This window comes from Hemiscyllium ocellatum, chromosome 16 (assembly GCF_020745735.1).
Source record: "Hemiscyllium ocellatum isolate sHemOce1 chromosome 16, sHemOce1.pat.X.cur, whole genome shotgun sequence".
In the NCBI taxonomy this organism is placed as follows: domain Eukaryota; kingdom Metazoa; phylum Chordata; class Chondrichthyes; order Orectolobiformes; family Hemiscylliidae; genus Hemiscyllium; species Hemiscyllium ocellatum.
The window spans coordinates 7,352,433-7,378,674 of record NC_083416.1 but is presented as its reverse complement, the minus strand read 5'-3'; the positions used below and the strand labels follow the sequence as shown (position 1 = coordinate 7,378,674).

Genomic DNA, 26,242 nt, shown 5'->3' with positions numbered 1-26,242 from the left:
CTTCTATGTTCCAAAGTCTCTTTTCTGTTTTTGATTATTTGAACAAACGTTGACTTATGTGCAGTGCTTGCTGGTTCCCACTTCCGAAATTACTTTAGATTTGCTGCTGAGTGCTATTGTGTTTTCCAGTTATTAATCCAAACTGTTTATTTGTTGTGGATGGATAATTGCTTGCACATGTCTTTTCCACATTAATGCCTGCATTGTACTAACCTTCATAATAGGTTAGGCTGCCAAGACAAGCAATTACTGACACCCACTTCTATGCTTACAAAGTTATTTCTTATTTCTCATTTCTCTGGGCTTGCATGAAAGGCAGCCCTCGTCAGAAACTCAATTTCAGGCTCAAGCCATCTTTTAACAGAGAGGACTGGAGTTACGGCTTACAGCTGGATCCCTTTAAGAAGGGAACATTAATCAGACTGCTGGGCAGGGAACCTGATAAACTGCTGGATGAAAATATCGAAAGTTTTGAATTCAAAATTTGCAAAGAGCACTTGGTTTGTAGATAACAACCATCTGTCCTTGTATTGTTTTGTAAAGAGTGAAAAAGTGACATACAAGCGCAGAAAGTAGCACCTTCGGGATGTTTGGGGCTTAGAAACAAAGTTTATGACTGATTAAAAATGTTGAAAATTGAGAAAAATGTTTCTTTCTTTTGATGAGGTTGGCAGAGAGAGGACATGCAATGGATCCTCCAGGAATTGACAAGTCTAGTTTAGGTACACTCTGAAAGTGTTCATAAAGTGCCAACATGAAGCAGAGAGAGAGAAAAAGAGAAAGAGAGAGACAGAGAGAGATAGAGAGAAAGAGAGAAAGAAAGAGAAAGAAAGAGAAAGAGAGAGAGAAAGACAGAGAAAGAGAGAGACAGAGAGTGAGAGAGAGAAAGACAGAAAGAGAGAGAAAGAGAGAGAGACAGAGAGAGAGAAAGAGAGAAACAGAGAGAGACAGAGAGTGAGAGACAGAAAGAGAGACAGAAAGAGAAAGAGAGAGCGAGAGAGACAAAGCGCGAGAGAGATAGAGAGAGAGAAAGAGAGACAGAAAGAGAGACAGAAAGAGAGAGAAAGAGAAAGGGGAGAGACAGATACAGAGACAAACAAAGACAACAACAGAGAGAGAGAAAGAGAGACAGAGACACAGATAGAGAGAGAAAAAAAACAGGGAGGGAGGGGGAGAGAGAGAGAGAAAGAGATAGAGAGTGTCATTGCCAATTCTATACTACAGCCACCAGAGAGCACCACATCCTTAACTTCTCATTAACCCTGACTGCTGGAGCACCGTGAAAGCTGCCAATCAATTAGGTTTGTTATTCCCGGAAAATAGCTTGAAACGTACAAAAAATTAAATTCAACAATTTGCATTTGAAAATAACAACTCCGGATTTCTATACAAAACATGGAATAGAAGAGCCAAATTTTCACAAAATGGCATTCGGGTTGCTGGCTTAATAAATGAGAGACTGGACCTACAGTATTTATAAATCTTTTTGATTTATATGTGGTTGAAAGGAATTGATTTATGGTTGGTCACTCAATTCTACACTGAGATATTTCCTTAATCTTTTGATCCCAGGAAGATGCACACACAATATTGCTTGCTATGTCATCTCGTACATGTGAGGATATAATTCCTCTTTCGTAGTAAAAACAGGTATTAAAGTAATCACAAAATATATGCACCCAGTAGGTATTTGTTCAAAGCTTGTATCCATTTAGGCTCATTTTCTTGAAGGGAGAGACAAAACAACTAGTTAATAGAAGGTTTCAAAAAATCAAAGTGTTCAATCAGTTTACTTCCTTCTACAATGGACAGGATATATAAGAATGAGGTTCAACCACAGAAGGTGGAGGAGGTGAACAAGTCTCTTATAAGCTGTCTTGTTGATGTTGTTCATATGAAGTAAAAGTGGGTGTAAGCTTAAGGGTGATGAAGCTGAATCTCATTTTGAAGGGCTTATGCCTGAAACGTCAATTCTCTTGCTCCTCAGATGCTGCCTGACCTGCTGTGGTTTTCCAGCACCACACTCCTCCACTCTGATCTCCAGTCCTCACTTTCTTACAGGGTGCAAGCTCTGAGCACTTCCTCAGACTGTTCACCATTCCATACATCTACATCCTAGATCCCATCTACCACCCCCTGAGAAAAGGAACAGGAAGTGACTTCACCGCAGGAAATGACATCACCAACCCAAAGAAACCCAAACATATAAAAAGAAAGCAGGAACTTTCAGAATTGCTTCGCCTGAGGCCCACTGAAGATGTTACCTAGTAGAGTAACAAAACGTCTGGAAAGGAACCTGGCAGCTCAGCGAGCAAACTGACATCCAAAACCTCAATCTGGGCTACAAATCTTCTCAAAACTCGCTATCTACACTCTAACCCTACCTCCTTCTTCTGTCCCCGTTCTGGGAAAAAACAACTGACAATTCCCTTACAAGTGCACTTCTAAAGTCCAAACTTTCTAGCCTCCATCAGTGTGTTCACCACAATCCCAGTTACTCAGCACCCACACTTCCACCAATGAGGTTCTAGTCCCCACTGAAACATCCCTGTTGGAGTGGCACAATGGGTCAGTGGTTAGCACTGCTGACTCACTAGGGACTCAGGTTCAATTCCAGCCTCAGGTGACCATCTGTGTGGAGTTTACAAGTTCTCCCTGCATCTGTGTGGGTTTCCTCTAGTTTAGGTGGATTGGTCGTACTAGATTGCAGTGTCCAGGGATAGAGTCACAGAGTCATAGAGATGTACTGCGCGGAAACAGACCCTTCAGTCCAACCCGTCCATGCCAACCAGATATCCCAACCCAATCTAGTCCCACCTGCCAGTGCCCAGCCTATATCCCTCCAAACCCTTCCTATTCATATACCCATCCAAATGCCTCTTAAATGTTGCAATTGTACCAGCCTCCACCACTTCCTCTGGCAGCTCATTCCATACACGTATCACCCTCTGTGTGAAAAAGTTGCTCCATAGGTCTCTTTTATATCTTTCCCCTCTCACCCTAAACCTATGCCCTCTATAAGTCCTGCTAAGATTTGCTTTCTCAAAATGCAGCACCTTGCATTTATCTCCATCTGCCACTTCTCAGCCCATTGGCTCATCTGGTTCAAGATCCTGTTGTAATCTGAGGTAACCCTCTTTGCTGTCCACTACACCTCCAATTTTGGTGTCATCTGCAAACTTATTAACTTCCTTACTTATTAGCCATGGGAAATGCAGGGTTACAGGGAAAGGGTATGACGCTGAGTCAGTGTGGGATGCTCTTCAGACATTCAGAGTGGACTTGGGCCGAATGGCCTGTTTCCACACTGCAGGGATTCTATGAAACCAGTATCCTCTTTCACACTGGCCATTCAATCTGGTCTGGCCTCTATTGCTGCCCCCTTACATCCAGGGATGCAAAATTCAAAGGTCAAGGTGAACATCTGGAAAAGCCATTCACCGCCAGATCTAAGTGAACGAACTGAGTGCCATACCTATGCGTTATTTCGGATAATCTCCTTCTTACTTTCTCAATTGCAGATTGTATTCTCAGACCCTTCCCCCCGCACCCCCCCACCCCCACCTCCAAAAGTAGGGATGAGGAGATTCTTGCCACCAAATTGAGACCAATCTGATAATTAGCCATCTCTCACTTCCACAGCCTGCCTGGCCAAACATGCTCTATCACCTGTCCCTTTCCAAGCTCTGAACTTGAATATTTCTCCCGTTTCTCTCCTACTTCCCTTCATACCCTCTCTGAGCTCATCATGAGACTCACCACCTGTCCCCTTGATCTTATTCCCAGTAAAGTGCTGATCACTCATCCTCCCCTCCTGGCCTGCATGGTAGTTGACATTGTTAATGGCTTCAAGAGTTAGCATTTAAATTTGTCATTACAACTCTTCTAGAAATCCAACCCTGGACCCCTAACGTCCTTCCAAATAATATCCCATCCTCAACTCGCCTTCCTTCTACAACGTCCTTGAATGCGTTGTTGCCTTGCAAATTTGTACCCATTTTTCTCACAAATCAATATTTGAATGTTTCCAATTACGTTTCCCCAACCTTGGCATAGAGTCAAAACAGTCCTTACAAAGTCACAGACAATGTCCTAATGGTTCCTTCATGGCCCTGCCTGGCCTGTCTGCAGTCAGACACAGTTGGCCACACCAACCTCCTCCTCCCATTGCCATGTATCTGGATCTCTCTCATGTCTTTCAGTTCTTACCTGTGTAATTGTAGCCAAAGAATCATTAGTGATACCTTCCTTTCCTGAACCTGCACCAGTAGCTCTGATGGCCACTCCCCCCCAAAAAATCATTACCGTCCACTTCCTATTGACCAGCTGACAAAATGGACAGATGGTCATTTCTTGCCTGAGATGTTATTTTTCTTTGAAGAAGTTTATAGAATGGAAATGGCAAGTTTGGGTTAACACGCAGAAAGTTAGAGGTGATGGATATTTGGCAAACTCAAAGATAAGATGAGATTGGAAGGGAAGGAGTGCAAAGTGACAGAGAGAGAATGAAAGAGAGAGAGAAGACAAGAGTGAGAGATAGTGAGCGAGAAAGGGAGAGACATACAGAGAGATTGAGAGAGTGTTCCAGAATATGGGGCCAAGAAAGATGAAGATGAATGGAAGGTAGTGAGTGGGATAGGGACTTGACCAAGTAGGACAAACACAGTCTTTCATGCAGATACTGGGGCAAGGCCATGGAGTTATTATTTATTCATGAAGATTCAGATTTATGGGCTCAGATTTGTGATGATAGCTTAAAGGTGCTTATTGTACATGAGTACAAGGTCAGCAACATTTCAGATAAACCAATGTTTTCATATCAATGTTTAACATTTTTATCCAGAGACTGATAAGTGCTCCACTTCACATTCAGATAGTGTATGGCCAGCTGCATCTTAAACACACTGCTGGAGGGTCAGAAAGAAATATTGAGGCAGGCTAACAAAGAGATCTCTTTGATGCCAAATTTAGATTTTTGGACCTTAATGTCAAATTGAAGAGAATTCTGACTTAGTGAGGACTTTACCACAGCATTGCCATCATTATTTTGCACTGCTTCCTCGGCATCTCATCAACTGAGTTAACTGAGCAGTTAGGTATGAGCAGGGGGAAGTGAGGACTGCAGATGCTAGAGATCAGGGTTAAAAGGTGTGGTACTGGAAAAACACAGCAGGTCAGGTAACATCTGAGGAACAGGACAGATGACTCTCCTGCTCCTCGGATGTTGCCTGACCAGCTGTGCTTTTTCACACTTTTTGACTTAGATAATGAGCAGAACTCAATGAAGATGGAATTACAGGCCACAAGCTTAATGCTGACAATTTACTATGTGCTTCCTGTGAGTGCCACTCTCTACTGGGAGTGCTGGAGCACAACATTACACCTAAGTACAAGCAAGTATTGACTGTCTACTTGCCTAACCAGAGACTTTGCCTTAGAAATTGGAGATGATTATTAGGGGTGGAATAATGTAGAGACATGGAAAATATGAGGAGTGGGCCATTCTGCCCTTTGATCCTGCTCTGACATTCATTTTGATCATGGCTGATTATTCAACCCATCAGCCTTTGCCTTTGTTCCTTTATTGGGCTAACTGCCAAATCCAACACCACCTTGAAATTATTCGATGTTTTGGCCTCGATTACTTTCTGTGGAAACGAAATCCACAGCCTCTCTGGGTTAGGAAAACATCTTAGTCATAAATGGTTTATCCATATCCTTACACTGTGACCACTGCTACTGGCCTCTCTCGCTATTGGGAGCGTCCTTCATGTATCTACCCTTCAAGTCCTATTAGAATTTCCTGGGTCTCTACGAGATTCACCCCCTCAATCTTCCAAACTTAGGAACACTAAACAATTCAGCCTCTCCTCATGCCATCCCATTGAATCAGTCCAATAAACTTTTACTGCATCAGCAAAGCATTCTTCTTCAGCTAAAGATATAATGTCTTAGATTGTCACGGCTTTGAGCTTGCAACTTGTCAAGTTTCCTGAGCGATTTTGCTCATGGTCTAGGCACAACACATTGCAGGATCTTTCCGTGCTTATTTAAGATGTCATTTCCTCAGAGGATTAGTCCTTAAACAATAATCCAACTCTACCTTCTCTGCCAGAGACAGCACCGTGCTCGCCTGGATAATTGCCACTTGCTCCTCATTTCTCAGATTCTAGAAAACAAAATTAAAAATAAATGTTGACTTATGGAGAAATACAGGCATGGTACAGAGAGATTTGTTTATTCGTTCATGAGGTATGAGAATCACAAACAAGGTCAACTTTTGATACCCATCTCTATTTGGCCTCCAAAAGATTTTGAAAATCACACAATACCAGTTTATTTGGAAGTACAAGCTTTCGAGCTAGACTAACCACCTGATGAAAGAGCAGCACTCTGAAAGCTTGTACTTCCAAACAAACCTGTTGGATTATAACCTGGTGTTGTATGAATTTTAACTTTGTCCACCCCAGTCCAACACCAGCACCTCCACATTCAGAAGATGTGACCTGCCTTTTGGAACTGCAGAATTCCATGGGATTGTTGCATGTACATCAACATTGCCATCGGAAAGGAATATTCAGGATTTTCACTCAGTGACAGTGAAAGAACAGTGTTATAGATCCAAGTCAGAAATGTGTGTGAGTGACTTGGAGAGGAGCTTGAAAATGTGTTGCTGGTTAAAGCACAGCAGGTTAGGCAGCATCCAAGGAACAGGAAATTCAACGTTTCGGGCCAGAGCCCTTCATCAAAGCCCTCCTGATGAACGGCTCTGGCCCGAAACGTCTAATTTCCTGTTCCTTGGATGCTGCCTAACCTGCTGTGCTTTAACCAGCAACACATTTTCAGCTCTGATCTCCAGCATCTGCAGACCTCACTTTTTACTCTGACTTGGAGAGGAACCAACATGTAATTGTGTTCTTGTGCACAGTTCTCCCTGTCCAAATAGGTAAAGGTTTTGGGTTGGCAGGATATGTCAATGGAGTCTTGATAAGCAATGTGATGGCTCAGTGGTTAGCACTGCTGCCTCACAGTGCTGGGGACCCAGGTTTGGTTCTGCCCTCGGGCAACTGTCTGTGTGGAGCTTGCACATCTCCCAGTGTCTGCGTGAGTTTGCTCTGGTTTCCAAAGATGTATGGGTTCGATGGATTGGCTGTGATAAATTGTCCTGTGGTGCCCTGGGCTGGATGGTTTGGCCATGAAAAATGTAGGGATAGGATAGTGGGTGGGTCTAGGTGGGATGCTCCACTGGGGTCAATGTGATACCATGTTTGACTGGCCTGCTTCCACACTGTAGGGTTACTGCATCTTGTAGATGGTACACATTGCTACTTCTGTGCAGAAGTAGTAGAGGGAGTGAATGTTTTAAGTGGAGGATTGGTCGCTGATTAAGTACATTGCTTTACATCTCTGTTTCTTGAATGTTGTTGGAGTTGAACCCATCCAGGCAAATGGTGAGCGTCCTGACCTGTGTCATGGAGACGGTGGACATACTCTCGGGAGTCAAAAGGACAGTCACCCGAGGCTGGAATCGAACCCGGGTCCCTGGTGTTGTGAGACAGCAGTGCTAATCACTGAGTTAGTCGCCGGTAGTCACTTGTTGGCTGTCAGCTGACAATTCCTTGACGAAGAATGAATTGACAATGAAAATGTGACCTGGATTTTCCTTTCGAGCATTTCTATGTGTGCTGCTGCCAGCTGGGATATTGAAATCCTGTCACAGCTAATGCTGAAGGAGGAAATTAAATTTGCAGGGTGTAGCCACAGCAACAAAACAGTTGGCACTGTGATGATGATTCTTAATCATATGTTGCAACCAGCTAATGATGCATTTCCCTTTTGGAAAGTATTACGTGCAGCCGATTAAGTTTTGTCTGATGTGTGCTTCAGTTTAAACAAAGCCTATGTGTTCCTGTCTGCATGCAACAGCACAAGCTATAAGTGATGCAGGGGAGATCACTGGTTTCTGTCCCACTCCTCCATTTCCTAACTTCATCGTATCCCTACAGTGGGGCGGGGGTGAGCCGTCCATTCAGCCCATCAAGTCCGCACTGACTTTCTGAGGAGCAACCAATCCAGCCTTATTCTGTAACCTTGCATTTCCCATAGTGAATTCACCTAACCTGCATGTCCCTGGGCACTATGGGGCAATTTACCATGGCCAATCCACCCAAACTTGCACATCTTTGGATTGTGGGAGGGAACAGAGCACCCAGTGGAAACCCTACACTGATACAGGGAGAACATGCAAACTGTCTGTGTGGAGTTTGCACATTCTCCCCGCGTCTGCGTAGGTTTCTTCCGGGTGCTCCGTTTTCCTCTCACAATCCAAAAATGTGCAGGTTAGGGTGGATTGGCCACGCTAAATTGCCCCATAGTGTTCAGGGATTTGTGGATTAGGGCCATTATTCAGGGGAAAAGTAGAGTAATAGGATAGGGGGAATGGGTCTGGGTGGGTTACTCTTCGGACGGTCGGTGTGGGTTTGTTGGGCAGAAGGGCCTGTTTCCACACTGTAGGAATTCTATTCTATTCTATTCAGGTATTCAGGCACAGTGCAAGAAGTGGAAAGGTATAGATTCTCTTTGTCATGCAGACGCACAAATACGTTCAGCACCTTTCCATTGCGTGGAGGACCTGGTGTTGGACTGGGGTAGACAATGTTGAAAAATCACACAACACAAGGTTATAGTCCAACTGTTCTATTTGGTAGCATTAGCTTTCAGAGCACTTTTCCATTGGCAGTGTAATAACTTGTCAGGTCTTGCCCAGTAGCAAAGGCAAAGTAACCCGATCAAGGCCTCTTCCTGCCTCACTCACAGTAACCCTTGGCTGCCAACTGAAGGCATCTTGCCCACCCACTGGTGCAGGGAAACACACCATGTGGGAGAGGTCATTCCTGCACCCATCGCAGAGTGAGGCATCCACAGAGAAATCCAACACTTCCTCACGGGAAAGGAAATGGGATGAGCCTGCAGGAATGAACCCTCTTTACTTTAATCTGGTTTCTGGAGAGCAACCGGAAAACCAGGCTCCTTCCAACTCTGTCAGCAATGAGAGACCCATAGGTGGGAGAAGACTAAATCAATTTGAGTATTAAAATAATAGCCTATCCAATCAATTGGCTGACATGCCTCTGGGGATAAGGGAAAGCTGTTTTATTTTTCCCTGATTTGGAGATGCTGCTGTTGGACTGGGGTGGGCAAGGTCAGAAGTCACACAACGCCAGGTTATAATCCAACAGATTCATTTGGAATCACAAGCTTTCAGACCACCGTCCCTTCATCAGGTGAAATCACGTGATGAAGGGGCAATGCTCTGAAAGCTTGTGATTCCAAATAAATCTGTTGCACTATAACCTGGTGTTGTGTGACTTCTAACCTTGTTTTTATTTAGAATCAACTCTTCTTCAGACAACAGTAAACCTTCAGATTCGCTCACACTGGTGCAGAGTGGGCACTGACCTACCACCTTTACCGTGACTGAAGGCTAGGTTCCTTACTCCACCCTAAATCAGCTGTTGGGCAGCTGAACTGGCAGTTTTCGCCAGGCCCATTCAGAATGAAAACCATGGTCCCATACACCATTCAGGCCTGCAATTGTCATTTTCTCAACTGAAGTGGTCAGCTGGCAGCCTGGACTAAAAGGAATCTGAAGACAACTTGTTCTGATTCGTATTAGCCTTCGCCTAAAAAATGTCGACAGGTTATCCACGGAGTGCATCACTTACAGGTTTGACCTGGTTTATATCTGAAACAGTACAGGAATTGGGAGGTCGTGTTGCAGCTGTACAGGACATTGGTTAGGCCACTTTTGGAATACTGTGTGCAATTCTAGTCTCCCTCTTATTGGAAGGATGTTGTGAAACTTGAAAGGGTTCAGAAAAGATTTACAAGGATGTTGCTGGGGTTGGAGGGTTTGAGCTATAGGGAGAGGCTGAATAGGCTGGGGCTGTTTTCCCTGGAGCGTCGGAGGCTGAGAGGTGACCTTATAGAGGTTTATAAAATCATGAGGGACACGGATACGGCAAATAGACAAGATATTTTTCCCAGGGTGGAGCAGTCCAAAACTTAAGGGCATAGATTTAAGGTGAAAAGGGAAAGATTTAAAAGGGGCCTGAGGGGCAATGTTTTTGCAGAGAGCATGGTGTGTGTAATGCAATGAGTTGCCAGAGGAAGTGGTAGAGACTGGTACAATTATAACATTTAAAAGGCATCTGGACAGTTATATGAATAGGAAGGGTTCAAAGGGATCTGGGCTAAATGGTGGCAAATGGACCTACATTAGGTTGGGATGTCTGGTCGGCATGGACGAATTGGACCAAAGGGTCTGTTTCCGTGCTGTACATCTCTATGACTCTCTGTGACATCTGCACACATCGTATGCTGTTAATTAGGAGAGTTGGTAAAAAATAACTTTCTATCGTGCAGCTCAGAGGACCAGGAGGTGTCCACGCCTTGTGACTATGTTATGGACCAACTGAGCAATGAATCAGGGTGTGTGATTGTAATGAGGTCAGTCAAGTGGAACTCATAGAAGGTGAGTTCTCAGACTGGGGCTGTTAATATGGTCCAATCAGGGAGCCCTGTCTGGCTGATATAAACAGGAACGTTGGAGGTTCTGATCATCCTGACAGCTGGCTCTGAGGAAGACAGACCCGTGTCAACTACTGCACACGTGTAAGTAAAGGGTGGTGACAGGATGCTGGCCTCTACGGAGTTATTTCTCAGGGGTTGATACCAATGAAATGTAAGTTTGTGTTCTAATAAAGTGAGGAATGACTGGCTCATTCAGTCAAAACGAGAGCCCAAATAGTGAAGTTGCTGTAAAAAGATTTCACTAAAATTAGAAAACGCTGAGAGAAAGACAACACTTACCCCATTGTCTCCCAGTATGTCCAGCTGTTTAATGAGCTCATGAATGGAGACATCCTGTGAAATAAATCATTCCAAAGATGTTTATTAGTTTAATTGTGACAAAGCATGAACCAAATAACATTCATGTAACAGGAATATTTTGTTGGAGGCATTCCACAGAGTAAATTGAACAGGTGGCTTGCTGTGGGACGGATGGTGTGAATATGGAGAGGTGGATAGTGTAACATTGTGGTCTCTGGTGCATCCTGATTATAATCTGCTGAACATCTCTGGCACTTTCATTCTCCAACTCACTTTCCCTCTATAAGACCCTCTATATAACCTATCTCTTCTGATCATCTGACCCAATAACTCAATATGCGACTCTGTGTCACACTGTTTGACAATGCTCCTGTGAACTGCCTTGGTTATTACATGAAGCAGGCTCTGGAAACAGAATTTGCTGGTGTTTAGGTCATGAGAAGATCTTCCAAAATATTGAACTACACAAGAATGTGATGGTAGTAACCTCCATTCCACCTGAAGAGACTGCAGTTGGGATAGAGATAACATTTTTAAAATTGTCATATACAGAATATTTGTCAATTTGAGAACCCAATATTAAGGTGGGCTGACAGCGTGGCCCTGGACTTGGCTGGACTAATGCGATAAAAATCTGTTGGCAGTCAACTCCTCGTGACTCAGAGTCACAGAACACATGATATCCACATTTTGACTCTAATTCTCAGCCTTAGAATGTTACAAGCGTGTCTGACAGGAGGAGATGTGAGAAGATCCCTTTGGAGATTGACGCTAGGGACAAAATGCAGAACAGCCTTAATTTCCATCTAACACATCATTTCTACACAGTCAATGACACCGCAATCTGGGATTTTGAGCTTTGGTGCTTTGGGAGCACTCTTATTACACACCAGAAGTCTGGGTATAAAAAGTATCAGCCCAACACTTGCACTCAGAATCTGAGATAACACTGAGGTGGGGTAACTCAGAGAACTGAAAAATGTGTTGCTGGAAAAGCGCAGCAGGTCAGGCAGCATCCAAAGAGCAGGAGAATCGACGTTTCGGGCATGAGCCCTTCTTCAGGCTCATGAAGAAGGGCTCATGCCCAAAATGTCGATTCTCCTGCTCTTTGGATGCTGCCTGACCTGCTGCGCTTTTCCAGCAACACATTTTTCAGCTTTGATCTCCAGCATCTGCAGTCCTCATTTTCTCCTAACTCAGAGAACTTCAATGTTTCAGCCTGAAACCCTTCGTCAGGACTCAGATACTGTCTGACCTGCTGTGCTCTTCCAGTCTCTCATCTGTCGACTCTGACTTCCAGCACCTGCAGCCCTTACAGACTCCAAGTTACTCAGGGCATACTGCATTGCTGAAGGTAACACTGTTCTGTGACTCATTGTAAAGTTGTTTGGATACCCCACGCGAAAAATGCCTTGGTTCAAGTTGAAGTTAAACCTAATTGCACCATTTGAGATGGAGCTGCGAGTTTTCTCAATGACCTACCAACATTCACCCCTCAAATCACACTCTGAAAAACTGATCACTTGGTCATCACTGCGTCCCAAGTGGACTGTATATTTTTCTGCAGAATAACTTTGAATTCTAAAGTGAACCAATTTTGCATGAAGTACTAAGAGCTATGACAAAGGAACTGTCTTCATAGAATCCCTGTAGTGTGGAACAGGCCATTTGGCCCAACAAGTCTGCAATGATCCTCTGAAAACTAACCCACCCAGACACATCCCCCTACTACTCTACATTTGCCCTTGGCTAAAGCACCTCACCTTACACATCCCTAAATATTATGAGCAATTTAGCATTACCAAATGACCTAACCTATGGGAGGAAACCCCTGCAGACTGAGGTGGGAATAGAACCAGCACCCCTGGTGCTGTGAGGCAGCAGAGCTAACCATTGAACCACCATGCCCCCCTCGGCTCTACTTTTTGACAAGGACAAACTTAATTGATAAAGAAGAAAATTAAACATCTGTAAATGATTTTATGTTTTCAATCATTACCTCTTAAACTATCAATACTGCAATCTAAAGTTGCACAAACTGTGTGTTGCTGTAGGGGTTTATAAAATCGCCATCTGTGATACTTCTGCAGAACTGGAAGCCTTTGGAGAGATATCAATAATTTGACACCACTTCCTTAATTACCTTTCTTGCTTGGTTCCAAGTCACAAGAGCAGTCATGACAACAGAGACATCACAAACTGCAAAATGAGTGCAAACTACACCAAAGGATAGATAAATTGCAACCAGAGACATCACAGTTGGCCTTCAGCAAAAGCACATTTAACTTAAAGGGAACCAGCATTAAAGGGTCAAATGGCGATACTACAAAGGCTGTTCATAAATCGACAATCATTAAAATTGGCTGATTTTTTTGTATTATAGGAACCCACAGGACTTTGATAGTAAGCTGGAAGATGAAACAAAAATTATTCAAAGACATAGGCAATGATGGATTGACTCTCTAAATATGTTAAGCAAGAAACAGCCAGCGCAAACAAATCACAGAATAACATGTGTTGATGGGATTGACCTAACTGTCTCTGAATCCATGTGGCTAACTGATCACAAAATGATTCCAAAGAGCAGCAATGATTCCAATATTTTTGGATTAGCTATCCCATGTCTTTTGGGAATGGGATTCTGAAAACTGCTTTAGCAGGTAAACTATCCACTAACCCGATGATTCTGAGACTTTTCTGCATCAAATCCCTTAGGGGCAACTTTTTCACACATAGGGTGGTACGTGCTTGAAATGAGCTGCCAGGGGAACTGGTGGAGGCTGGTACAATTACAATATTTAAAAAGCATCTGGGTGGGTACATGAATAAGAAAGGTTTAGAAGGATATGGGCTAAATGCAGGCAAATAGGACTGGATTAATTTAAGACATCTAGTCAACATGGACAAGTTTGACCGAAGGGTCTGTTTCATGTTGTCCGTCTCTATGACTCTAAACCACTGATAGATGTTAATGAGTTACTCATGAACTCTTGAGTGTGGAATCAACACAAGATTCGGAGGTTGGTGTGGTGGGAGGGGGATAGTACCAATCAGTGTCATGGGTAAGATCCTTGTACCATAGGAAATGTGTACTTAGGGACAGAGAAAGTGACTTGCAAAAATCACAGAGGACAGGCTCTATCAGCCTAACAAATAATAACGTATTTCTTAGAGGGACTGTCTGGGAGAATAATGCTTGAAACTAAAGTATGTTACAGTGAGTAGCCAACTGAAGTTGAAGGGAACAAGAGTTGCATGTTTCCTGTTATAGTCAGCAGTTAAAAGAATACTTTTAACTGAGTCTGCTGCGATGTAAGCCTTGATCATTTTACCCTCTCAATGTTCAGAATCTGGAAATAGAACATAGTCAGGATATCTGGGTTCACCGATTTGCAGCAGTACAACATGAATAGAACACTGAGGGGAGGGGTTGGCGCAGAGAGAGATATAGATTCATTCTGCTAGGGAACAGAGATGGATAAGGAGAAAGTGAGGACCGCAGATGTTGGAGGTCAAAGAGTCAAAGAGTGTGGTGCTAGAAAAGCACAGCAGGTCAGGCAGCATTTAAGGAGCAGGAGAATCGACATTTTGGGCATAGGTCATTTAGGAGGAAGCACCACACTTTTCAACAGAGATAGATCAGTTCACCAAATCTGCACATGCTTCAGACTCTTGTGGGCTATCCAAAATTCCAGGAGTGTCATAATTCATTGCAAGGTAGTCACTACAAGTGTATGTCAAGAACACTTAAAGTCATACTTGTAGCTAAGGTTTATTTTTTGATAATATCCAATTATTAATGGATGTGTCCATGAATAGCATTTAAATACAAGCTTGATACCAAGCAGAATGTACATCTAATTTAATTATGCTAAGCCATGTCGGTGAGACAGAACGACATGTAGCCTCGCAGTTGAGATATGTTTATTAAATTTCGAGAATGACTGGGCAGAATGCCAAGTGGCTGTCCAATGGTTGTGTCTTATAATTCCTTACCAGACTAGTGTGCAAGGATGGCAGATAGGTTTCTGCTAGCGAATGGGCCCAAATTGTTAGTAATCTGGCAGGAGTCTGACATGGAACTACATAATCTGAACTAATTATGGCACAGGACCCATCATTGTGTGCGTCAGCTGCCAGCTGCATTAATCTAAAATTCATCCCATGACACTGCTCTCTTCCCCTTCATACTGTTCTGTTTCACAGTTCACTGACAATGACACATAGCTGCCATTCTTACTAACCCAATGTAATGCAGGCTAGGTGACCTACTCACGCTGGTCACAGATGGTAACCTTCCTCCCTGTTCTGGCTCTTAGACTGAGCTATCCAATTAGCTTTCCCCATGGGCTTGTAAACTTCTGTCCTCTGGGGTATTGATTCAAGTTCCTTTTCGATTGAATCATCTTCCATCGCGTTATCACAAAGTGCATTCCAAATTATATCAAGTTGCTATGTAAAAAATGTGCTTCCTAATGTTGCCAATGGTTCTTTCATCCAAGACATTTTGTTAGCATTCTCTGGTTACAGACCCTTTTACCCCCGAAACATTTTCGACTTCCATGATCCTGTCAAAAATTCTTTGTAATTTGGAACACTATCAAATTCACTCTTGGCCTTTTCATCTCGTTATATGAACAACTTTAGCTTCTCCAGTTTCTCCGTGGTAAAACAAACAAGGGCAGAACTTACACAATTAAATGTAAAGTTAAAAATCACACAACATGATATGGTCCAACAGGTTTATTTGTTTATTAAACAGGTCCTGTCCCACAGCTACCTGATGAAGGAGCAGCGCTCCGAAAGCTTGTACTTCCAAATAAACCGTATGCACTATAACCAAGAGCTGTGTGATTTTTAACTTGGCCCACCCCAGTCCAACGCCAGCTCCTCCACATCATGAATTAATATAAGGCCTTGGGTAGTGTTGTAGAACAGAGAGACTTAGGGGTTCAGGTACACAATTCTTTGAAGTCTGCATCACAGGTAAACAGGGCGATTAAGAAGGTGTTTAGCACGCTTATTTTCATTGCTCAGATTTTTAAATATAAGAGTTGGGATGTCGTATTGAGGTTGTACTGGATGTTGGTGAGGCCTGTACCAGAGTACTGTGTGCAATTCTGGCCATTCTGTTATAGGAAGGATATTATTAAGCTGGAGACGGTTCAGGAAAGCCAACTCCCATTCCTAGACGTGATAGTACAGAGAACACCGAACGGAGAATTCACCACAAGGGTACACAGGAAAATAACACACACAGACCAAGTCCTAAACTATGAAAGTAACCACCCCAACACACACAAACGAAGCTGCATCAGGACACTATTCAAAAGAGCCACAACACACTGCAGTACACCAGAACTGCGAAAAGAGGAAGAGGAACAGTGACCACAACTCGGTGACTTTTACTTTAGTGATGGAGAGGGATAATCGTGCGCCGCAGGGCAAGAGCTATAGCTGGGGGCAGGGAAATTATGATGCAGTGAGGCATGACTTAGGATGTGTGGATTGGAAAAACAGGCTTCAAGAGAAGAACACTAATGAGATGTGGGGAGTGTTCAAGGAGCAGCTACTGCGTGTTCTCGATAGGTATGTACCAGTCAGGCATGGTGTAAAGGGCCTTGTGAGGCAGCCGTGGTTTAGTAAGGAATTGGAGTCCCTTGTGAAAGGGAAGAAGGCGGCATATGTAAAGATGAGGCGTGAAGGTTCAGTAGGGGCGATTGAGTGTTATAAGGTAGCCAGGAAGGAGCTAAAGAGGGAGCTAAGAGAAGCGAGAAGGGGACATGAAAAGTCTTTAGCTGGTAGGATTAGGGAAAACCCAAAGGCTTTCTATAGGTATGTCAAGAATAAAAGGATGACTAGGGTAGGTATCGGTCCAGTCAAGGATAGTAGTGGGAAGTTGTGTGTGGAGGCGGAGGAGATTGGAGAGACATTAAATCAGTACTTTTCCTCAGTATTCACTCAGGAACAGGACACTGTTGCTGATGTGAATATGGAATCACAAATAATTAGAATGGATGCCCTGGAAATATGCAGGGAAGAGGTTTTGGGAATATTGGAAAGGATGAATATAGATAAGTCTCCTGGGCCTGATGGCATTTACCCCAGGATCCTATGGGAAGCTAGGGAGGAGATAGCAGAGCCATTGGCCTGGATTTTTATGTCGTCGCTGTCAACAGGAATAGTACCAGAGGACTGGAGGATAGCGAATGTGGTCCCATTGTTCAAGAAAGGGAGTAGGGATAGCCCTAGCAACTATAGGCCAGTGAGTCTGACTTCAGTGGTGGGCAAAGTCTTAGAGAGAATGGTAAGGGATAAGATTTATGAACATCTGGGTAGGAATAACGTGATCAGGGATAGCCAGCATGGTTTTGTGAAGGGCAGGTCGTGCCTCACAAACCTTATTGAGTTCTTTGAGAAGGTGACCAAGGAAGTGGATGAGGGTAAAGCAGTAGATGTTGTGTATATGGATTTTAGTAAGGCGTTCGATAAGGTTCCCCATGGTAGGCTAATGCTAAAACTTCGGAGGTATGGCATTGAGGATACATTAGAGGTTTGGATTAGGAATTGGCTGGCTGGAAGGAGACAGAGGGTAGTAGTTGATGGATTATGTTCATCTTGGAGCGCAGTTACTAGCGGTGTACCACAGGATCTGTTTTGGGACCATTGCTTTTTGTTATCTTTATAAATGATCTAGAGGAAGGACTTGAAAGCTGGGTAAGCAAGTTTGCGGATGACACAAAAGTCGGTGGAGTTGTGGATAGTGAGGAAGGAAGTGGTAGGTTACAGCGGGATATAGATAAGTTGCAGAGCTGGGCGGAAATGTGGCAAATGGAATTCAATGTAGCTAAGTGCGAAGTCGTTCACTTTGGTAGGAATAACAAGATGATGGATTACTGGGCTAATGGTAGGCTACTTGGTAGTGTGGATGAGCAGAGGGATCTTGGTGTCCATGTACACAGATCTCTGAAAGTTGCCACCCAGGTAAATAGTGCTGTGAGGAAGGCATATGGTGTACTGGGCTTTATTGGCAGAGGAATTGAGTTCCGGAGTCCTGAGGTCATGTTGCAGTTGTATAAGACTCTGGTGCGGCCTCATCTGGAGTATTGTGTGCAGTTTTGGTCGCCATACTATAGGAAGGATGTGGAAGCTTTAGAACGAGTGCAGAGGAGGTTTACCAGGATGTTGCCTGGAATGGTAGGAAAATCTTATGAGGAAAGGCTGAGGCACTTGGGGCTGTTCTCATTGGAGAAGAGAAGGTTTAGGGGAGATCTGATAGAAGTGTATAAGATGATTAGGGGTTTAGATAGGGTAGATACTAAGAACCTTTTACCGCTAATGGAGTCAGGGGTTACTAGGGGACATAGCTTTAAATTAAGGGGTGGTAGGTATAGGACAGATGTTAGGGGTAGATTCTTCACACAGCGGGTTGTGAGTTCATGGAATGCCCTGCCCGTATCAGTGGTGAACTCTCCTTCTTTATGGTCATTTAAGCGGGCATTGGATAGGCATTTGGAAGTTATCGGGCTAGTATAGGTTAGGTAGGATTCGGTCGGCGCAACATCGAGGGCCGAAGGGCCTGTACTGCGCTGTATCCTTCTATGTTCTATGTTCTATGTTCTATACAAGGTATTCGCTAAAAACGGATACCCACGCAACTTTATCAACAGATGCCTAAGAGATAGACCACGGAACGAGGACATGCCACAACCAAAAGGACTAGCCACACTATCATACATCAGGAGCGTTTCAGAACTGACAGCCAGACTACTGCGACCCCTCGGACTCATAACGGCACACAAACCAACAGCCACGCTCAGACAACAACTTACTAGAACAAAGGAGCCAATACCCAACATGAGCAAAACTAATGTAGTTTATAAAATACCATGCAAGGACTGCACAAAACACTATATAGGACAAACAGGAAGACAGCTAACAATCCGCATACATGAACACCAACTAGCCATGAAACGACACGACCAGCTATCCCTAGTAGCCACACACTCAGACAACAAGCAACATGAATTTGACTGTGAAAACACTACTATCATAGGGCAAGCCAGACAGAGAACAGCCAGGGAATTCCTAGAGGCATAGCATTCATCCACAAACTCCATCAACAAACACATCGACCTGGACCCAATATACCAACCACTACAGCGGACAGCTGAAACTGACACCCGGAAGCGGCAAGGACAGACCACTATAAATACCGGAAGAAACATCAAAGAAGCGCTTCGCAGGAGGCTCCAGAGCACTGATGATGTCCCCTAGCCAGGGGACGAAACGTTTGCAACAAAAACTTCCAGCTCGGCGAACAGAACCACTACAAGGGTTCAGGAAAGATTTATCAGGATGTTGCTGGTTATGGAGGGGTTGAGTTATAAGGAGTGGCTGGCTAGGCTGGGACTGTTTTTCCTGGAGCATCGGAAGTTGAGGGGTTACTTGTAGAGGTTTATAAAATCATGAGGAGCATAAATAAAATGAATGGCCAAGGTCTTTTAACTAGGCATGGGCCATTTCAAGAATGGGGGCATATTTTAAGGTGAGGGGAGAAAGATTTTAAAAAGACATGAGGCGCAACATTTTATATAGACAGTGGTTCATGTGTGGAATGAACTTCGATCAAAGAATTCTACAGTGTGGAAACAGGCCCTTTGGCCCAACAAGTCTACACCAACCCTCTGAAGAATATCCCACCTAAACCTATTCCAGTACATATACCCCAAACTAATAATCCCTGAACACTATGGGCAACTTAGCATGGCCAATCCACCCTAACCTCCACATCTTTGGACTGTGGGAGGAAACCCACGCAGACACAGGGAGAATGTGCAAACTCTACACAGACAGTCACCCAAGGGTGGAATTGAACCTGGGCCCCTGACACTGAGGCAGCAGTGCTAAGCAATGAGCCACCATGCCACTTGTGCCTTCCTGAGGAAGTGGTGGATGCAGGCACAGTTACAATGTTTAGAGGACATTTGGATAAGTACATGAATAGGAAAAATTTGGAGGGATGTGGGCTAAGGGCGGCCAGGTGGGGTGAGTTAAGTTTGGGATTATGGTCGGCATACACTGGTGGGACCACAGGGTCTGTTTCTGTACTGGATGACCCTATGACTGAACTCCCTCATCTTCGGGACCACACTTTGTAACCTCTTGAAGCCCTCAACATTCTTCACAAAACAGGATGCTCACAATTGAGCACATGAGGGTTGGATCTATGTGCTCTCCAAACGGAGTGTGTTTTTATGGAAGGGGTGGCTGATGTGTAATATGGGGAGGAGGATTCAGCCTGCTCTCTGCACATTCGTCCTCTCTCTGAGTCTCCTATCATGCAGGGACTAGCTGGACAGTGAAATTGGCAGCCCCCCCTCCACTACCACCATTGAAAAATAAATAAATGAGGATCAATCAGGTTTGTTAAAGGCTTCATTGGCTGTAATATAATGCTACCTTAATGGCATTATATGGTTGGCATAGGCAATGGGATGGGAGCGGACTGCCTGATCTGTTGCTTCAGGAGACTGAAAGGAAAAGGACCACATACCGTCTTTTAACTGCACAGTGGCTCAGTGGTTAGCACTGCTACCTCGCAGCACCAGGGTCCTGGATTCAATCCCAGCCTTGGGTGACCGACTGTGGGGAGCTTGCATGTTCTCCCTGTGTCTGTGTGGGTTTCCTCTCGGTCCATCACTAGCCACAGGAAATGTAGGGTGAGAGGGATGGGGGTGGGGATGGGTCGAGGTGGGATCCTTTTCACAGGGTTGGGGTAGACTTGTTGGGCCAAATGGCCTGTTTCCTCACTGCAGGGATTCTGTGAACTGGAATGTCCTCTGCAGATCTGGGGTACCCACTGCCACCTAGAAAAGATGTCCACTTCATCCTGCCCTGACTGGGCTTTCAAACCCATTCCCCTCTTTGGGCTAACTGGACTTCAGGACCCATTTAGCCTCTGTCTTGGGAACTACTTGCAATCGCAGCAGTGTACGGTACCGGGCCTTGCGTGCTACAGCGACCACCCTTGGGTCGGTCAATCCGATAGGCCAGCAGGCTCAGAGGGTGGGACAGTAGAGGGGTACTTCACTTGCAGAGCAGACTTCCTTGACAGGTTGTCAATATTCCTTCTGGCAGACAGGCAACCTCTACCTCCTGTTAAATTCTGCCCAAAATGTCAACTTATCAAACCTTTATTCATTCACAGGATGAGGGCCTCACTGGCTGGGCCAGTATTTATTTCCCAGGGGGCAGTTCAGAGTCAACCACATTGCTGTGGGTCTGGAGTCACATGTAGGCCAGATCGGATAAAAATGACAGTTTCCTTCCTTAAAGGACATTAGTAAATTAGATGGGTTTTCCCCAACAATGGAATCATGATCATCGTTAGAATACTAATTACAGATATTTATTGAATCAAAATTCCACCATCTGCCATGGTAGGATTCAAACTCAGGTCCCCAGAAGGTTATCTGGATCTCTCTATTAACAGTTCAGCCATAATACCACTCGCCATTGCCTGTCCAATGACACCGAAATGATGATTTAAAAACGTTTTACATAAACAAACTGCCCAATGGACTCCATTTCCTCTACTGAAGACAACAAACACATGCTCTTTTGAAAGCCTTTTTGCCCTGTCATATTCGAAGATTTCCACGCATCCACCCATCTGTTGCTTTATCTTTAAAATCACCGCAGATCCTCAGCCAGAACCTTCCAAACCCATGACCACTTCCATCCAAAAGGACAAGGGCAGCAGATACATAGGAACACCATCCCTGGCGAGTTCCCCTCCAAGCCACTCACCATTCTGACTTGGAAATATTTCGCTGTTCCTTCAGTGTCACTGGATCCAAATCCTGGAATTCCCTCCCTAATAGTATCATGGTTCTACCTCCAATATATACATTCATTTGAAATCTCTCTCCATTATTTGCACCAAATTATCTTACACTATACATCTCTAAATCAATATTAATCTTCCAACTTTCTGCAATTTCACCAGCTTTATTTTTATGTTCTTACTCCATTTATATGTTGTGGTTTCTCCAACCTTTGAAATCATGTTTTGTACATTACAGTTTGGATCATTATTTTTTAAATTTGAAGTGAGTATTGCTTGCACGTCCCTAGTTGCCCCTGGGCAGGTGGTGGTAAACTGACCTCTTGAACTGCTACAGTGTACGTGCTGTAAGCAAGCCCACAATACTATTAGGGGAAAAAAAATTCCAGGATTTTGACCCAGCGACAGTGAAGGAATGTTGATACATTTCCAAGCCAGGATGGGGAGTGCTTGGAGGGGAACTTGTCTGTAGTGGTGTCCCTATGTATCTACTGCCCTTGTCCTTCTAGATGGATGGTTTGGAAGGTGCTGTCGAAGGATCTTTGGCTTCACCACTCAGTCTATCAGTTATGTCTTTTAGGACCCAACAAGTTCGATCAGTAATGCTGTTACTGAGCCACTCTTAGTGGGTGGACATCGAAAATCCCTGACCAAAGCACATTTTGTGCCCTTGGCCACCCTCAGTGCTTCCTCCAACTGTTGTCCAACATGGAGAGGTATTGACTCATCAGCTGAAGGAGGAAGGTATGTGGTTGTCATCAGGAAGTTACCTCGCCCGTGATTAACTTGAAGCCATGACACTTCATTGCATCAGAATCGATGGTGAGGACTCAATGGGCACCTCCATCCTGACAACTTTGCTGGATCTGTCCTACTGATGGCTTGTGATATATTGTTATGAAAATGTGGGTGCACTTTAACAGAATTAAAAGCAGTAGAACTACCGGACACAGCACCAAGTGTTCTCAATGAGGTAACAATATAACACTTGGTCGAACAACTCAATTCGCTTGTTGCCTGGAGACAAAAACAAATTTGAATTTGGTCAGTTTAAATTATACCCTGAAAAGTATCAAACTCCAATCCAGTTTGAATTGAGTATATTGACAATCTTTAAAGCCAATGACACAATCTATTGGTTTGTGGGTATAAGAAAAAGGGGGAAAATGAACAGTTGAGAGGAGAACTGCCAAGCCCAGCATGTAAACAGACTGCCTGAAAAATAGCTCTCTTAAAAAGGTACCTTTTTGATCAGTAACCTGTGACACAGAAATTCCTAAGAAAAAGAAAAGAAGATACACGAAAACCCAAAAAGCAGAACGAAAGCTGCTTGGTTTTCTGATAAGAAGTGTTGTTTTGTAAATCTTAATTGGGAGTTTTATCAGACTAGTATTCTAGAAGGGAAAATAAAAGATAGGTTAGAGGAAGAAATTGTAAATAGTGGTTTGTTAATTATTCTTGATTATACTTTAAGAAATAAAGTTGTTAATTTTTTACTTGAAATAGTTCTTGGCCACTTGGATTTTTACAGATTATTGCACGGGATAAATCTTTGCTGTGATGCTGGCTTTAAATTAAACAGAACGGTTTGCCCCATGTCATACCAACATCCAAGGATGATGATGGTGGCGGTGTCTGGGACACTGTCTGTTAGATCGGATTCCGTGAGCATGACTATGTCAAGTTGTTGCTTGGCCAGTCTGTGAGACAGCTCTCCCAAATTGACCACAAGCCCCCAGATGTTCATGAGGAGGACTTTGCTTGCTCAACAGGGTTGTTTTTGCTGTATTATAATCTAAATGAAGAGTTGGATGGGTATATGAATGGGAAGGGTTTGGAGGGATATGGGCTGGGTGCTGGCTGATGGGACTAGTTTGTGGGTTGGGATATCTGGTCAGCGTTGACAGGTTGGACCGAAGGGTCTGTTTTCATGCTGTACATCTCTATGACTCTACGGTCCCACTACGAATCCCTGGGAAACCTCACTGTATACATCCCACCCAGTCTGAAGAACAAGTATTCACCACATTCTGACTGTTAGCCAATTTCAGATCGACACTAGCATAGCCACTTCATTCCCACAGGCTTCGACTGTTTAAGATGTTTCCATTTGAGTGAATGCAGAAACTAAAACAGAATTGGCTCTCCCTATAATTGCTGAGAAGCTGTACCAGTTATAATGTCAACAAAAGCAAGGTTAATCTTTCAAACCTTACAGTTTACCAAGGTGTGCGCTGTTTTGATCCACGTGTCATCATTTTCAAACTTTAAACAGTGAGGGATTACACTAACATTGTGAGAAAAGGTCAGAAGTCTGCCTTTGGTATGCATTGCTGCTGGCACAGTGAGTGACCTGTAGACTTTTAAGAGTGAGCAGAACCAGAACCTAGAAATGAAAATAGGTGGCGAAACACATAACACTGGTGCGATTTCCTTGACTCGTTTGGGTTGGACCGTGGTTTTTCAGAGTGCATTTCTCTTTCCTAGCCACGGGGGATTTGTTTCTCACTGATTATCCAGCTGCCAGGAGAGAGGGCAAGCGATGTAAATAGTGACTGGGCAGAATGTTTATGACATTACAAGTTCCAGTCAAGTTTGAAGGACCACTTGGTCCATTCCTGCCTGCCATTTATTTCATCCGTTGCTCTCATTGTGGTCTCCTCTACATCGGAGAGACTGAGCGCCAACTGGCAGAGCGGTCCAGGGAACATCTCTGGTTCTTATGCACCAACCAACTCCACCTTCCCGTAGCCATCCATTTCAGCTCCCCCACACCCCCCTCTCCGTACCCCCACTCTCCTGAGGACGGGTCCACTCTGGGTTTTCTTCACTGCCTAAACAAGGCCACCCACAAACTGGAGGAACAACACCTCATCTTCCACCTCGGGAGTCTACAACTACACAGCCTCAGCATTGAATTCACCAGTTTCCAAATCTCCCCTTCCCCCCAAGCCATTCCAGATCCAACCCTCCGGTTTGGCTCCGAACTCTTGACCATAAGACATAGGAACAGAAATTAGGCCATTCAACCCATCGAGTCTGCTCTGCCATTCAATCATGGCTGATAAGTTTCTCAACTACATTCTTCCACTTTCTCCCCCGGAACCCTTGATCCCCTTTCCAATCAAGGTCTTCTGTTTACTTGACCTAACCTACCTGTCCATCTTCCTTGTCACCTATCTGCTCCACAATTCTGGCCGACCTATCATAATCACCTCCTCCATTTGTCCACCTATCGCCATTCCAACTACCTTTCCCCAGCCCCACATCCTTCCCCCCATTGATTTCACAGCCCCCTTCCCCCAGCCAGATAAAGGGTCAAGCCCGAAACGTCAATGTTCTTGCTCCTCAGATGCTGCCTGACCTGCTGAGCTTTATCCAAGCAAACCATTTTAACGACTCTGCCAATTTTATGTGCACTATTCAATTGCCGCTTCTGGCATCACTGGTTAGACCAGCACAATTGTCTTATAGAAGGTGGTGGGGAATCACTTTCTGTCACTATAGTTCATGTAGTCCATGAAGCTTGTACCACAAGTAGACAACGTGGTTAAAAAGGTATTTAGCACACTTGCCTTCTGTGCTCAGTCCTTTGAGTATAGGAGTTGGGAAGACATGTTGAGGTTGTACAAGACATTGGTGAGACCTCTTCTGGAATACTGTGTCCCATTCTGGTCACCCAGTTATAGAAAGGATGCAATTAAACTGGAGAGGATTCAGAAGAGATTCTCCAGGATGTTGACAGGTATGAAAGGATTGAGTTATAAGGAGAGGCTGGATACACTGGGGCTTTTCACACTTGAATGTAGGAGGTTGAGAGGTGACCTTATCAAGGTTTATGAAAGGAATAGATACGGTTAATAGTAGGTGTATTTTCGCAAGGATGGGGGATTTCAAGATAGAGTGCATTTTTTTTAAGGTGAGAGGAGAGAGATTTTAAAAAGGCATGAGAGGCAACATATTACACAGAAGGTGGTTTGTGTATGGAGTGAACTTCCTGAGGATGTGGTGAATGTGGGTATAGTTTCAATGCTTAAAAGGCACTTGGGTGAGTACATGAATAGGAAATGGTAGGAGGGATATGGAGCAGGAGCAGGCAGATGGGGCTAGTTTAGTTTGGGATTATGTTTGGCATGGACTGGCTGGACCAAAGGGTCTGTTTCTGTGCTGTACGATGATGTGGTGTACAGTCAGGAAGGCTGCTTCAAGCTTCAGGCTGAGGTGGGTACTGCAGATGCTGGAGATTAGAGTCAAGATTAGAATGGTGCTGGTAAAGCACAGCAGGTCAGGCAGCATCTGAGGAGCAGGAAAATCAATGTTTCAGGCAAAAGGACAGAATTCCTGATGAAGGGCTTTTGCCCGAAACGTCAATTTTCCTGCTCCTCGGGTGCTGCCTGACCGGCTGTGCTTTTCCAGCACCACTCTAATCTCTGCTCCAGGACGTCATACCAGTGACAGTGAAAGGTCAAAGATATTGCTCCGAGATGGGGTGGAAGGAGA

The 26,242-nt window shown here is 44.2% G+C and overlaps 1 protein-coding gene across 4 annotated transcripts in view; it reads right to left on the bottom strand.

Annotated features, from left to right (window-relative positions):
* Positions 1 to 26,242, bottom strand: part of LOC132823136 (janus kinase and microtubule-interacting protein 2-like) — a 135,719-nt gene that overhangs the window by 25,391 nt on the left and 84,086 nt on the right. For all 4 annotated transcript variants that reach the window (XM_060836682.1, XM_060836683.1, XM_060836684.1 and 1 more), the window contains 2 exons: positions 10,873 to 10,926; positions 6,104 to 6,169 (listed from right to left, as the gene is read on the bottom strand). In XM_060836682.1, the coding sequence (XP_060692665.1) occupies positions 6,104 to 6,169; positions 10,873 to 10,926 (120 nt within the window). The remainder of the gene's footprint in view (positions 1 to 6,103; positions 6,170 to 10,872; positions 10,927 to 26,242) is intronic.